General features: G+C 47.9%; 1 protein-coding gene across 4 annotated transcripts in view; it reads right to left on the bottom strand.

The window, feature by feature from the left end:
• Positions 1-15,765, bottom strand: part of GIT2 (GIT ArfGAP 2) — a 692,535-nt gene that overhangs the window by 637,075 nt on the left and 39,695 nt on the right. For all 4 annotated transcript variants that reach the window (XM_078667341.1, XM_078667342.1, XM_078667343.1 and 1 more), the window contains exon 2: positions 7,398-7,531. In XM_078667341.1, coding sequence (XP_078523467.1) covers positions 7,398-7,531 — 134 coding nt within the window. The remainder of the gene's footprint in view (positions 1-7,397; positions 7,532-15,765) is intronic.

Genomic DNA, 15,765 nt, shown 5'->3' with positions numbered 1-15,765 from the left:
CCACTTTAATTAGGCATGTCCAGAGAAAACACCCAAATAACTATGCCAGGGAGAGTGTCAGGGACCTGGCACGGAATTTACCAAGCGATGGCGGGAGCACCTCCACTGGTGGAGCAACACCTTCAAGAACACCACGTGGAAGAATGGTCCCTAACGTGCAGCCGGTCTTTGCAGGCATAACATTTCTATGCGTGGACTGTGATGAACTGCTCTGTTATGGGGATCAGAGCGTTGAACTCATTGCTATAAAGAGACAGGAACACCGCTGCCCTCCCCGTCCCTAATTTTTCACAATTTTTTGCTCCTGTTGAGCAGTTTTGGAATCCCTGTTTTTGTTTTTCCCCCTGAAAAAAATCCCCCAAAAATATAAAATCGTTCTAAAAAAGTATAAAAAAATATAAAACAACAAAAAGAATTTAAAAAACAGTACTTTTCAGAACTACCTCCAATTCATAAAAAAATGCTACATTTTTTAAAAACTGACATTCTTTTTACTCCATGGTACGCTCCCCGGTGCGCGTACCGGGCGCTCCCCCCGCGAAAATCGAAATAAAAAAAATTTAAAAATTGCCCCGCGGGGCCCTTTTATGGCCCCCACATCAAACCTAGGGGGTCAGGGGGGGGGGGGGGTCTACCCTGCCCCCTTTTGGTCATTTCCCCCTTTGTTTTTGCCACCTCTTGTGTCTCGATCCTACCGAGACACAAGATGGCGGCCGCTCCGGACTGTTTGGAATGTTAACAGACACCCGAGAGCCAATCAGCTTTCCGCTCGCCTACTCGCGTAGCGCGCTGGTACGCGCCCCGGTACGCGCCCCGGTGCGCGTACCAGGGCGCGCATATAGATATATATATTTTTTTGAAACTAAATTACTCAAAATCCACTGGAGCACGTATCTTGAGACATAGCAAAGGCACATCGGGCTACCAGTTCCTACAATTTTGCCAAGTTTAGTGGAAATCCATTCAGCCGTTCGGGCTAAAAGTGAGTCCAACCGCCCTATGGAAATTAACATGGGGGAAACACGTTTAGGACCCCCCTTTTATCTCGGCCCACGCTTGACGAATCCCCCCCCAAACTTTCATGGAAGGAGCAGAGCGGAGCATCTTCTTTGAGAAATTTGCGAAGATTCGTCCACCGACGCCAAAGTTATTCCCAATAGAATGTTGCGGATTTCCTATGGAAAACAATCCTAACTATAACTACTTACTGGCGAACGCCAGTAGGAGATATATACATATATACATATATACATATATACATATATATATTCACGCTCCAAGGTTGTCCACCTTATGAGTAGCACGCGAGCAGCAGCTTTATTTATGTGTAGGTGAGGACGGGGATCCGCTCGTAGACGCCGCTCCGTAATGGATCTGCCCGACGGGCCCACTTGTGGAGTCCATACAGGACTTGATTGTGTGCTTTCCGTACTACACTTCCCAGAAGTCTCACTGGAGCCTCCCATCGACGGGCGAGTTATATAATTGGAGAAGTGTAGCGGGTGCGCACACCGCTTCCGTTAAAGCCCCTGAAGAGAAGCAGATGGAGCTTCGAAACGCGTCGGGCAGATCCATTACGGAGCGGCGTCTACAAGCGGATCCCCGTCCTCACCTACACATAAATAAAGCTGCTGCTCGCGTGCTACTCACATGGTGGACAACCTTGGAGCGTGAATCTATATGCGGCAGTCCAGCCGCAGAGTATGCACCACCCCGTTAACGTGGGGGTCACGGCAGTGAAGTAGCAGCCGTACATGGAATCGAGGACGGGCCCACTTGTGGAGTCCATACAGGACTTGATTGTGTGCTTTCCGTACTACACTTCCCAGAAGTCTCACTGGAGCCTCCCATCGACGGGCGAGTTATATAATTGGAGAAGTGTAGCGGGTGCGCACACCGCTTCCGTTAAAGCCCCTGAAGAGAAGCAGATGGAGCTTCGAAACGCGTCGGGCAGATCCATTACGGAGCGGCGTCTACAAGCGGATCCCCGTCCTCACCTACACATAAATAAAGCTGCTGCTCGCGTGCTACTCACATGGTGGACAACCTTGGAGCGTGAATACATATATATATATATATATATATATATATATATATATATATATATATATATATATATATATATATATATATATATATATATACACACAAATCCACTTCTCCTTCCCAAACGGTGAAAGAAAACCAAAGGACACAGCGGGATTCACAGAAGTTGCTTTAATGGATTCCACACGACCGGTTTCAGCGGGTGCCTTCATCAGATGCGCCTATCCAAATTGCGTGCTTCCCATCCCGCGTTGTTAAATGGGCTCCTCCTCCCAGTGGTGTAGGAGCCTCACCTGCTTCCCATTCCACCGACTTGCGCCAATTCAGGAGACTACCAGTCCCACAGTGCAGCATTTCGGTAGTCCGGTGCTCAGGGAAGACGCTCTGTTAATTTTAGCACTGTCCTCCTATGTTCCCATTCTTCCTTCCACGGGCTTACCAGGTGCACCAATTGGGAGACGATAGTGTTCTAATAGCGTCTCACCCAGATATCTGGGTCCGCAGTACAACCGCGGCTTTAGGGCATCAGGTTAGTGATCGTGGCGGGTCACGGATTAAGTCCAATACCTTGGTTACTGTCAAAGATTGCCCATGTTTCCGTGTCCTCTTTTTGCGAAAGGGTCCTTTGTGCACCCATAGGCAGTGCGCTCTATATACAAATCCACTTCTCCTTCCCAAACGGTGAAAGAAAAACAAAGGACACAGCGGGATTCACAGAAGTTGCTTTAATGGATTCCGCACGACCGGTTTCAGCGTGTGCCTTCATCAGATGCGCCTATCTAAATTGCGTGCTTCCCATCCCGGGTTGTTAAATGGGCTCCTCCTCCCAGTGGTGTAGGAGCCTCACCTGCTTCCAATTCCACCGACTTGCGCCAATTCAGGAGACTACCAGTATATATATATATATATATATATTCACAACAGGATTTTTACCTCATGGTAAAAAAGAAATGAAGCGCACACACTTGTTCACACAAGCCGTGGCGGTTTTATTTGCAAGGTTCCACCATACCCAACGCGTTTCGCCTTAGCTTAAGGCTTGATCCTGTGATTTGAACCTGTGACCTCCAGGGCCAACGCTAGAGTGGTGCATTAGTCCACTGCACAAGTGAGCCAGCATCAAGGCAGCAGGCTCCCCGATGCGGGCCCCCCGGGGAAGCGTTTAGAACCCGAGGGCATCTTTTGTGGCACGCAACAACCTCCCCGCAGCCCTTTGTTCGCAGTGTGACAGAGCCTGCACCCCGGGGGCGGGTTCACTTTATTATTTGTGTTAATCGGACCCCCTCCCCAAGGCCTTAAAGCAACTACAATTCTCACAAAACCCCAGAGCTGCATGCGTATTTGGATTTTGGCACAGTGCAAACTTTCTTCCTCTGCGTTCTTTTGTCTCTAACCCCCAACGCCTTGCGCTCTCCGGAAACATGAAACAGACAGAAGACCGATGGGGGGAGAAGGGGGGCATAGACACTTTAGATGCTCCCCATGGGCCCTAGATAGTCACAGGGTCTCCCTCAGGTAAGTCAGGGTGCTTGATATGTCCTATAACGCTCCATTTACTGCTTTGCATTCAAGGACGCCTCTGGTACCTCTCATTTCTCCCAAGACATCAGCTCAGATATTCCTCAGTATATGGCAGAAGACGGCTGTCCTCTAGCACCTCTGGGTCAGTTTTCACTGCAGTCATTTATCTCCCCCGTAACGCACATCAAGGCTCACTCTCCATAGCTCGCTTATTTTCCAAGAAGGCAGTCCCGCAGTTAGGCCCGGTCACCAGCCGCACTCTAGTCTTCCTGCTCTTCCCGTGCAGAAACGGGCGCAAACCACTCCGACTGCAGCCTGCGGGGCCTCACTGCAGCCACGGATCGCGTACTGCTGAAGTGCGCCGACGGGCGTGACTTCCAATGCAGCCTCCAAGTCACTCAGGGAACCTGCTCTCACCTCACCGGTCGCGGACGGCAAACTCCGACCCTACGGGTCTCCACCGCTTCCCAGAGCTACGGAGAGGTTCCGCTGTCCGTTGGGGATCGGAGGACGGCCACCGGCTGTAATTAATCGGTGGCGGAGCTCACAGAGTGGCGGGCTTCGTGCTGCCCGGACACGCTCTGCTGGTGGCTCCGCATTCGGGCAGCACAAGAGATGGTGTCACATCGTCAATCCGAGCTCCGAGCCGACAAAAGTTGGAACTCAAGCTGCGCCTAGAGGGACGCTGTAATCACGGAAAGCCGCAGCGTTGACGAGGATTATTGCAGAAGAGCCATCCCGGTGTCCGGCAACAAGATGGCGGTATCCAGAACTACGCCCCGACTCCGGGGCGGTCAAGCTCTGTTTTGCGAGGGGCGCACTCTCGGACCGGGGGAATCAGACGGCGGCCCAGGGCGGCGGCAGGGGAAATAGCTACCTACTCCACGTCGATCTTCCACACCGACCCCCGCAAACCCTGAGAGCCGCGGCGGAGACCGAGGGCGGGCGGGGATGCTGCTGCACGGTCCCCCGCCCAGGTGCCAAATCTCCCCACTCCAGTGAACGTTTGAGGCAGCTACTGGGGGTCAGAACACTGACGCATCGCTGGTACCGCCACCCCCCCTCATCTTACTGGCATTTCCAGAGGTGGCTGTCACTTCGCGCCACACCGCCATCTTGGCAGCATCGGCAGAGAATGGCCACACCGGACCCGACGTGCGTGCAATCTGGGAGTGCACTGGCGGGCTGCGGCGATCCTCCGTTGAGATCTGGGAAGAGAATGCCCGTGCGCACACCAGCTGTAGCGGTGAGCCATTCTTGGAGGGCAGTTGCGGGGCGGCCCGGGGCACCCGAGTAGTGCCCCCACACAGTGCCTGACTTTAAGATGGCGGGCGGCGGCTGACATCGCAACAAAGGCACCCTTGGCTGAATACTGACAGATTAAAGCGGAGGCCACGCACAGCAAGAAGCCAGCGCCGGTGGTCACCCTGAGGATTGACAAAGCACTACAAGGGGGGACGCCAGAGGCTCAAAGGCATATGACACGAGGTCTGCCTGATTCCAAAATGGCCAAGACCACATACGGGGAGCTCGACTCCATGTAGCACCAGAGTGCACATCTACAAGCAGGAATCAGGCCGGACAGGGCACCTTCATTTTGGCCAGCGGCACTCCTATAAGACGCATCGGAGAGTCGGATGATCATAATTACAGACCCCGATACGGGTATCACTTGAGGCACTGCATTTGTGGACTACAGACTCTCATGGACTTCTTTACTTTTCCTTCTGTCCTGCCCGCCATTTTGCTGCTGTTCTCGGCCGTTTTTCTCTGGTCCCCGGCCTGTCTTGTCCATTCCCTCGTTTCCCCCTTGATGTTCCTCAAATGTTTCTTCCCTTTTCTGCTTTGCCTTCTCTCCTTACCCTGGATTCCCTCCCACCCTCCCTTGGTGTTGTGACCACGTCCCCCCTACGACCCCACTTAAGGGAACTCTGCCTGAGGAAATCTACTATGTGTGTATATATATGTATATAGGGATAACTTTAATCACTAGTATAGGCAGTAGACCGTTGTGCTCTCTTCCATTTCTATGTGACTCTTACAGTATATCCACTCGTATCCCTTCCCTATGTATATAGAGATAACTCTAATCACTAGTATATGCAGTAGACCTTTATACTATCTACCATTCATATGTGACTCTTAGAGTATATCCACTTGTATCTCCTCCTTGTGTGACTTTACATCTTGTACATTTGCAATTTTTTCCGTGTGTATCCTCTTTGTAACGCATATAATCCTAAATCCTTATGTTTTTCAACTGGTGCTTATGTAAAGCGCTCTGACACCTTCGGGTAACGTTCGCGCTATAGAAAATCGCATAAATCAATAAATAAACAGAGTCTACTACCGCCCAGTCGCCATCTTGGCCACACCCTTTATCTCCATTTTTATTATGTGTATTCTTAGGCGGCCTGATTTGATGTAATCTTGACTTTTTATGTTTGTTTTTTTACAAAAGCTGAATAAAGTATTGATTGATTACTGCACGAAGTTCACCCCTTCTAAACTCGACCTTTTAAGTTATTTATTTCTTAACTGTGCAGTTTTAGTTATTTGTTGAACACCTTTCTGTATTTCTATGAAAAAGTCTCTGCTATTTGGGAACTCATGGCTCACCCCTAGAAGCCTGGCTCGTAGAATCTAATTTACCTTTCAGGAGTCAGCTTATTTGGATTTAGTGGGAGCTCAGTTGTACTTCAAATTGACACATTGGCGCCTCTCTTCCACAGGGTAACATTGTCTTTTCTAAGCACTTCCTTTAGTGCTACTCCTTAAATCTTCACACACTAGGTGCATTCACCTTTGAAAATTACTCTCTTTTTGAAATACACGTTAACTCTCCCAGCTAGTTGTCATTAGCACTGCTGGCAATTAGTTGCCCTGCTCATAGACTGAGTTTACCTTAAGGTGTGCATGTTGTAAGTGCCATGTGTCATTCAAGCAAGTTGTGTTTGAATTGTGTAGCAGCTGCTATTGTGCTGGTGTAGTAGAATCCCACAGGAATTGTTTTGCACCCCATGTGTTGATGAAGTAGTGAATTTTGTGCAGATGGTCTACCTGCTTGTTTCAATTGTACTATGTCCACCATTGCCTAAAGGACAGCAAGTGTTTCTAACACTAGAAAAAAATCCCACTGCACATTTTAAATACTCCAGCATCTGGTCAGTCGTACACAGCAACAGCACATAACACTTTTCCTTTGGCAATGGAATGGCCTTGACAGTAGAGGTGATACCCTTGGTCACCCAAACACATGCAATTAGATATTTTAGTTAGAAAGAAGATAAAGCGTCAATAGACCTAAACTTTAAAATGGGCACAATCTGTGCGTTTTAAACATTACACGAAAAGTAAAAAATAGCGTATACAAACCAAATGACACCCCTCTGTATTTCCCAGAAATTCTGCACTTAATGCAGAAGCTTTTGATTGGCTATGGGAGCCCGAACAAACGTGAAATTAAAAAATGCCTGACATTTTAGTAAATTGTTTTGCCACAAACATGTTTGCCTCTCAGAAACTAGAGCCTTCTTGTTGACAGAAAACCACTTACAGGTACAGAAATCTTATCAAGGTACCAATACTGTCACGTATTTCTGAATAATTAATCACTGACTAGTCCTTTATAAAAAAAAAGACTCCATGATCTCCGCTTTCTAAATTACAATGAAACCAGCACTTGATTTTGTGGTCTTTGCTGATCAATACCATTTCTCCTTCACTCTTGGGAAATGCGTCACTTTTGGGTAGAGAGGGAGTCTTAATATTAGTAGCTTCATCTTATTTTTCACTAAACATTTAATGACATATTTCGTGAAATGTCCTACCTGCAGTAACGTAGGAGGCCACGATGTGTGCTTCAAATGCCTCACTTGAGAAATATGACGACCCAAACTTCGATGTACACTGCAGCATTCGTCACATATTAAAACTCCTCGGTTAACTGAAGCCCATCGAGGGGCTAACACAAAATAAAACAAACAAAGAAATGAAGCAGACAGTTCGAGCCTCAGATATATTAAAAAGTTTGTTATTTACACAATTCATTAGAAAAAGGCATTAGACACTTAGAAAAACAGTTTCTGTTACTACTTTGCAACTCAGGTGTAATAAGATAATTTGCGATTCAAATAAAAACATTTACAAAAATCTTTTGCAGTAAGCCATATTTAAAACTCCTGTCAAAATATTGCAAATTACTTACCTTCTGTAAAGCGCTTTCTGGTTGATACTCTTATCTAACCACAGATTACTCGCCTGTAGACCATCCCTAAGCGCCCGGCTGTATCCAGGAAATTTTACAGCACAGCCACTGTGCATCAGTAATATGGCATCGTACGGCTCTGCGTCTGCTCCACTGGGCCCTGGAACTGGTCACTGTAGTTGCATACAGGTGCCACAAGTGCAGCTCCTCGTAATGGGCTCAGGAACTATGCACATTGTTTTCTGGCCATTTATTATTAGAACATTGGAATGCTGGTAGCTCCATTGAAAACAATGGAGTGCTCCGGGCTAATAATGGCTGGTATAAGCCCGGAGCACCAACATTCCAATGTTTCTTTGTTCACAGCTCAGGCTGTGAACAAAGGCTTCAGGGAGCCTGAGGGGATTTCAATCCCCTTGCGCTCCCTGAACGCTTTGTTTTGTTAGAACATTCTGCCTTCAAGTGGCAGAATATTCTAATAGCCCTTCGTAGCAGGGCTATACCGGCTATTAAAGTCCTGCTGCCTTTTTAAAGTTCCTCGCCTTCGGCTCGGGCCTTTAACGCTGCAGCGGGCCTTTAATAGCCCACTACGGCGGGCTATAAGGCTATATTATTATATCAACAGTGAATAATATTCTATTAAAGCCTTATAGCCCGCTGTAGCGGGCTACACCGGCTATTAAAGTCCCGCTGCAGCGTTAAAGTCCGAAGGCGAATGACTTTAACAAGGCTGCAGGACTTTAATAGCCGGTATAGCCCTGCTACGAAGAGTAAAAGGCTATTAGAACATTCTGCCACTAGAGGGCAGAATGTTCTAACAAATAAAACAAAGCCTTCAGGGAGCGCGAGGGGATTGAAATCCCCTCCGGCTGTGAACAAAGAAACATTGGAATGTTGGAGCTCCGGGCTTATACCAGCCATTATAAGCCTAGAGCACTCCATTGTTTTCAATGGAGCTACCAGCAATGTTCTAATATCGATTCACTCCTGGCTCAATAAAAATGACAACCTCCTTTGAATCGGACAACAGCCTCTGTCTGATAGCTGGTGCGGACACACGAAGGCGCCTGCACCAGCCTTCAGAGAGAAATCACCGGGGCTAGAGAAATTCTATCCACAACCTCGGGCCCTGTCAACCGCTTTCCTTCCCCCATTTGTGACGTGCTAAGCATCACAGCTAAAAGGTGGACAGGTGTGCTTGCAGGCTTATGGCCTAAAGTGCCTGTGGCTACATGCCAAGCAGCCTGTCACCCTATCCTTTCCCAAATCATCACTGAGTTGGGGAAGGGTGGGTGAAGAAACAGAGGCTAATACCTGATAGCTTTGTCTGCGCAGGCTTGATGTTTTCAGTTTGATACTTCGGGGCTGGTAGCTGAAAGGAGCAAAAGGCTAAACAGAACCTGCAGCAAGATTAGTGAGAGAAAAAAATGTTGAAGACAGGGAGCTAGGGGGAGAATTAGTGAAGGGAGTTAGTTAGTGACAATGAGAGCATGAAAATGACAGTGAGTGTAACTGTGAGGGCCCCCCTTGCTGCTGTTGTCAGGAACCATGGACTCAACATAGTCTCCTATGCCAACAACACCCAGTTGATCTTCTCCCTCACCAACGAACCCACAGCCGCCAGAATCAGCTTCCACAGCAGGATGAAGGCCATTGCCTCAAACTCAACTCGAAGAAGACCAAAGTACTCATCGTGGGACCCACCGCCTCAGCTTGGAACGACTCCTGGTGGCACACATTGGGAAACCCCCAAGGACCACGCATATAACCTCACCATCATACTGGACTCCTAGCTCATAATGAACTGCAGATCAACGCTGTATTCTCATCATGCTTCCACACGTGCCGCCTACTTCGAAAGACATTTGGATGGTTTCTCCACCGAATCCAGAATGACGGTCACCCACACACTCCTCAGCAGCAGACTCGACTACAGCAACGCATCCTTCACCGGCGTCACCCAGAAACTCCTCAGGAAACTACAGCACATTCAAAATGCTGCAGTCAGACTGGCTCTCAACATCCCCCGCCACAGACATCACCGAACACCTTTGAGTACTACACTGGCCCCCAGTCAACAAACAAACCACTTTCAAGCCCCTCACACATGCCTACAAAGCCCCCCATGATGCAGGAACAGCATATCTGTATCACCGCCTCTCATTCCAAACAAGCACCAGACACCTTCGCTCTGCCCAACTGGCCCTAGCCACTGTCCCACGGATCAACAAGACAAGAGTCAGAAGAAGATTCTTTTCCTACCTCGCCGCCAAGACCAGGACCACCCAGCCTCTCCACCTCAGGCAATCCCAGTCACTAACCCAATTCAGAAAGGATCTCAAGACCTGGCTCTTCGACTGAACAACTGCACCCAGATGGATCAGCAGCCCCCAACCTCCCCCCCCCCTCAGCACCTAGAGACCCTTACAGTTGAGTAGCCACGCTACATAAACCCCTGACTGATTGATTTTGAGGGAGAAGGAATGTGAGTATAACTGTGAGGGAGCAGGAAGTGAGGGAGATGGACAGCAAGCATTACTGTAAGGAAGAATGACTGAGTGTTTCTGCGTGCAAGACTGCATGAGTCAGAGTGAGTCAGAAGGAGTGTGACTGAGTAAGAATGAATGAGACAAGGTGAGTAAGTGAGTTTGAACGAATCAGAGTAAGATTGACCAAGAATGTGTGCAACTGAGAGTGTGGGTGAGTGAGTCAGAAAATAAGTGAGTTAGAATGGTGGGACTAAGCGGAAACGAGTGAGACTGTGAGATTGGGGGATAGGTGAGTCTGAGTGAGAAGGAATAAGATTGAGTGAGTCTGAGTTAGACTAACTGATAAGGAGCGAGACAAAGTGAGGAGTGAGAATGAGTGAGTGAGTCAGAGTGCGACCGGTGGAGCCCCTACTGCCTTCAAACTTCCTCAAAAGTCAGAATCGTGCACTAGAATGAAAGCAAAAAGATTATGCCCAACCACTTTTAAAGGTCACCAGCCTCCATTCAAGTGCAAGGACATCAATTTCTTTGTGGCCATTCTCCGAAAACAAACTGTTTGTGCCAGTGTGCTTATCTCTAATCTGGCATCATCTTAGATGAAAAAAGTGCCTATTCCAGAGAACAGGGTGGAAAGAAGACGATGAGGAATCTATGGTTAGACAGAGTATCCACCAGAAAGAGTGTTCCCAATGGTAAGTAACTTGTTCTTCTGATGGATAATTCGAACCGCAGATTCCTTACCTTTAGAATAGATACCAGAATAGTACCTCCCAAGGTGGTGAGTCTAATCGAATCCAAGAAGTCCTGCAGGTCCAAACTACCAAATGTGTTTCCGTTGGACATGACCTTTAAGGCATTAGTGCTTCCTACACTGATACCCATGTTGCAGCCTGACATATATCCAGGACAGACACTTTGCATGTTAACCCAGTGGTATCAGCCGTGTCCCTGACGGAATGGGCCCTCAATGCTTCTGGAGGCTGCTTCTTTCCCATTACGTTTCCAGATCTTAATGAAAAGGACACGCCATATGGACAAAATCCTTTTCTGTAGTCTTTGGCTTTCTTTGTCCCTTAAATCCCCACAAAGCGCTGATCGTCCATCCAATGGTCTTTGGTACAATAAATGTAAAAGTTGAGCGCTCATTTGGGGGCACAAACAATGGAGTCTCTCCTACTCTATCGAGTGATGAAGTAGGGAAAATAATATTGGAAGAGTGAAGGAAAGTACGACTTGAAGGCAGTCACAAACTTTGGAAGAAAGTCCACTCTAGTTCTCAGCACAAGTGGTGTGGGGAGGCTGAACTGCTAGAACTTGAAGCTCAATCATGCCACAAGCAGAAGTTATCATGATGAGAAACACAGTCTTCAAGGACCAACAGACGTAGGGAACAGCTGTGCGACAGTTGAGAAGGAGTTCACATAAGGAAGGTAAGGACCAAGTTGAGTTACCACCGTGGCGCAAGAAAGGGTTTAGGAGGAAATACATGAACTAAACCTTTCAGAAAACGCATCACAACAGGCGATTTAAACAGTGACTGTTAATCTAGTAAACACACAAAGGCCAAAATGACAGACAAATCTTTAACAGTGCCCACTGCTAGTCTTTGCTGGGCCAAAGACAGTAATAGCAACACTAATAACAATTTAGCTTGCAATGGGTTGGCATTAAGAGAGGCACACCAAGCCACATATCCCAATGTGCATGGTGAACTGATTTGGGAAAAGGATGCCTGGCCACTAGGATCACATCTACTACTTTGGGAGGCAGAGCAAACACAGACAACTGAAACTGCTCAATCTCCATGCACAGAAGTACAGTTTGGACAGACTCTGGTACAAGGTACAAGACTCTGCCCTGCTGCATCAGAAGATCCTCTTGAAGTAGCAGCCTGATTGGAGGAAAGATGCTCATGCCCAGAAGTTCCGGGTACCACACACTATTTGCACAATCTGGAGCCACTAAGAGGACTAGGGCCCATTCGTTCCTGATGTTCTTCATAACTCAGGGGAACAAGAGAGAGAACAGGAATCTTGTGCTCCCCTCTATACGGAATGCATCTCCAAGGGAGGGCAATCTTGGGAATTCCAGCATGCTGTGCTAAAGTGCTGACATTGCGCATTGTCAGCAGTGGCGAACCGATCGAGACAGGCTTGGCCCCATTGCTGGAAGAGGCCCTGTTCTACCTCCATGTGTAACTGCCATTTGTGATCTGCTAGTCACTGGCGGCTCAGTTCGTCCACTTTCGCATTTAAAGACCCCCCCTGGTGGTTCACAAGCAGGGAAATGCCCTGGAGATTCAGACAGTTCCAAATGCAAATAGCCTCCTGGCACATGAGCTGGGATTCTACACCATTCTGCTTACAGTACCATATGGTGGTGGTGTCGGCAAAAAACTGAACTAGAGTTCCCTTTATGGATGGCAGGATGCCTTCAATGCCAAGCGAATGGCCCACAACTCTAATTGGTTAATATGGAGATGGTCTCTACAAGAGACCAGAGTCGTCGGACCTCTACCTCTCCCACATGACCTTCTCAACCCAGTAGTGATGCATCAGTCACCATTGCTCGCTCTGGATAAGGTAGAGTGACAGGTCTGCTACTGGTCCAATGGCAGTTGAGCAGGCACTGCTGCAGATCTTTTACAATCTCGTACGAAACCTAGATGGAGTACATAGGTTTGTTTTGTGATTGGCTCACTTAGACTTCAGATCCCACTGCAAAGCCCGCCTAAGCCACTGGGTATAGTTGACAAGCAGGATGCAGGAGACAGTAGGCCAAGAAGTCTTGGAGTCATCCTAACTGAGACGCAGGACTTAAGACTTAATCATTGGGATCACTGCCAATTGTCCTGGACTTGTTGGTCCGGAGGGAATGCCTGAAACTGCACCGTATCCAAGATGAACTTGAATAAGGAGAGCCACTGTAAAGTAGTCCTTTGTGACTTCGGCACGTTGTCTGTGAACCCCAGCAATGTTAGGAGGTTCACCATTTGGTGGATGTGGTCTACAACGGACTGTGGAGAGCAGGAGGAAGACTGGTGCCCCTGACCTCCAAAACTATGCTGCCATCATCACCACCATCACCTTTGTGAACACACTGGGCACTGAGTCCGAAAGGGAGCACTGTAAACTGAAAATTCATGTGAAGCCCCCTCCCCGAACTACAGGTACCACCTGCAGGACTAGGACAAAAAATAGGTATGATGCAGGTCCAATGCCACCATCTAGTCCCCTGAATCCAAGACAGAGAGAGGTCAGCATGAATATGTCCTTCTGGAGGAAGAAGTTCAGGGGTCTAACACATAAAATAGGGCAAAGGCATCAGACTTTTTTCAGCAGTAGCAAATAGTGGGACTAACATCAAGTTCTCATCTCCAAGGCCGCAACCCTTTATTTTGCTCCTTTCTCCAAAAAGGCCTGAAATTCCAGCTGTAAAAATTGACAAGTGGTCCTTCAAATGCCGCTCGGATGTAGGTTTAATAGGCGGAATGGTGGGAAGGAGTGGCAGAGAATTTGAACTCTTTGCAGGACCTATATCAGATGTTAAGGTTTGCCACCTGTGGAGAAAAGGAGTGATCCTGCCTCTCACAGCATAGGCATGTGCTGTTTAGGACAAACTCAAGTGTCTGTGGACTGGACAGTTGGCTGCCGTTGATGGCATAGACGATGCATGCCAAAACCTCTACCCGGACATGGACAGGGCTGGAAGCTGTCTGTCGTTAGGGGGCAGGCATTGTCATAAGGTGAAGCCTCTAGTTATGGCTTAAAATGGGTGAATTTGTTGAGGATACTGCCTTGCAGGTATAGAAAGACTAAGGGGATGCACAATAACTCTGCTCACTTTAAAGTGCTCAACGCAGAGTCACCTCCTTGCCAAAGAGGCAAGACCCATCAAAATGCATATTCATGAGTTACGCCTGAACGTCACACGAGAAGTCCGTGGATCTCACCCATGCCTAGTGCCAGAGCATAAAGCTAGTTCAGGCTTTCCCGCCTACACAGTTGGTTGTATCCAGGCCTGACCCTATGACAGACTTGGCTGCATTCTGGTTAGCTTGAACTGTTTGCACCAAATTAGCACAGAGTCCCCAGGGACTGCTGGCAAGATTTCTGACACCATGACCCTATAAAGCATGAGACTATCTAACCAGCAAGAGGCTGTGTAGATACTCTGACAGAGAGGCTGGAGGATGAAAACCTACTCTTCCCAAATGCCTTCATTATTTTCGACTCTCTGTTCAGGGAGTAGTTGAAAAATAATTACGCTTAATCCTGCTAGTATAACCTTGTATGACCATGCTCAAAGGGTTGGAATGCTGTGTTAGAAAAGCAGGGTAACCCGGAGCTGGTTTCTGATGATGTGCCAACTGTCTGTTTACAGGTGACAGGAGCAGGGTTTGACACAAGTGCACATGAGGGAATCTGTCAGCGCCTCACTAAATGGCAGTAGTACTTCAAAGGAAGATAGTCCAGGTTGCAACACTCCGTGAGTATGTTGGTCTTTAAGATAACAGAAGACAACTGTAGATATAGGACCTCAGGTGCCAGCCGAATAATCACGGCAAATGAGGCTGACTATTCTGTGGAAGGACCAACGGGAGAGATAATCCCTGTGAAGGAGGGATGTGTCCAGCCCACTAGTCTCTTGCAGGTCCACATGAGATCCAACATCATCATGTTGTGGGGAAAATTTGCCCCACCATCATCTCCGAAACCTTGTCACCTCTGCTCAGAGCCCAACCCGAAAAAGTGGCAGAGCACTGGGGGGCAGTTTCTCAGCATGTGCTCTGTATTATCAGTCAGTGTATGGGGGGACAGACTGAATTCACATTCGACTTCAGCCGAGATGGATTCGATTCGGAGTTGGATAGAACTGTGGGCTCACCATCCTCCTCTGGAATAGGCGTCGATGTGGGAATAACCAGCATGGATCGTGGTGCCGGGCGTGGAGTCAGCGTTTTAGGAGGAGCTAAATCCAAAGTGGGTTCTGGAGGCACAGATGGCACAGAGGGCAGACCCGCTAGCGGTAATCGGACTGTAAGCCTCCACTGAGCCAAGTGGCCCGGAGGCTCACCAGAGAGAGCCGATAGGGTGCCGAAGATGCAAAGCGTGATCTCCTTAAATGCCTGAACCTGCAGCAGCAGCACATTTACATTTTAAGGCAATATAAAGTCTATTGTTTATGTATAAAAATAAAAAAGATTCACCAAGAACTAGGTGAGTTCAAACCACTCCCCCACATCCCCTCAACATCAGATCTTCAATGCACCAGACATTCAAAGGTCAAACAGCACAGGTAGTGATATCTGTGCATCCGCAGTCTTGTCTCTTATACATTCAAACAGGAGAAATATCATACTAATATCAAAAGAAGTGGCAGACTGGCTTTAAATATAGTTCACAAGTAGTCGAGTTGAGCCACTGTGGACCAGTGGGCATAGAAGTTGGAGACTGCTCCATTGTTTGGGTGATGGCTGTCAAAAATGGATGAGTGAATCAA

Source organism: Lissotriton helveticus, chromosome 11, assembly GCF_964261635.1.
Source record: "Lissotriton helveticus chromosome 11, aLisHel1.1, whole genome shotgun sequence".
Lineage (NCBI taxonomy): Eukaryota > Metazoa > Chordata > Amphibia > Caudata > Salamandridae > Lissotriton > Lissotriton helveticus.
The sequence above is the reverse complement of the archived record's forward strand: the minus strand, read 5'-3'. Positions and strand labels throughout refer to the sequence as shown.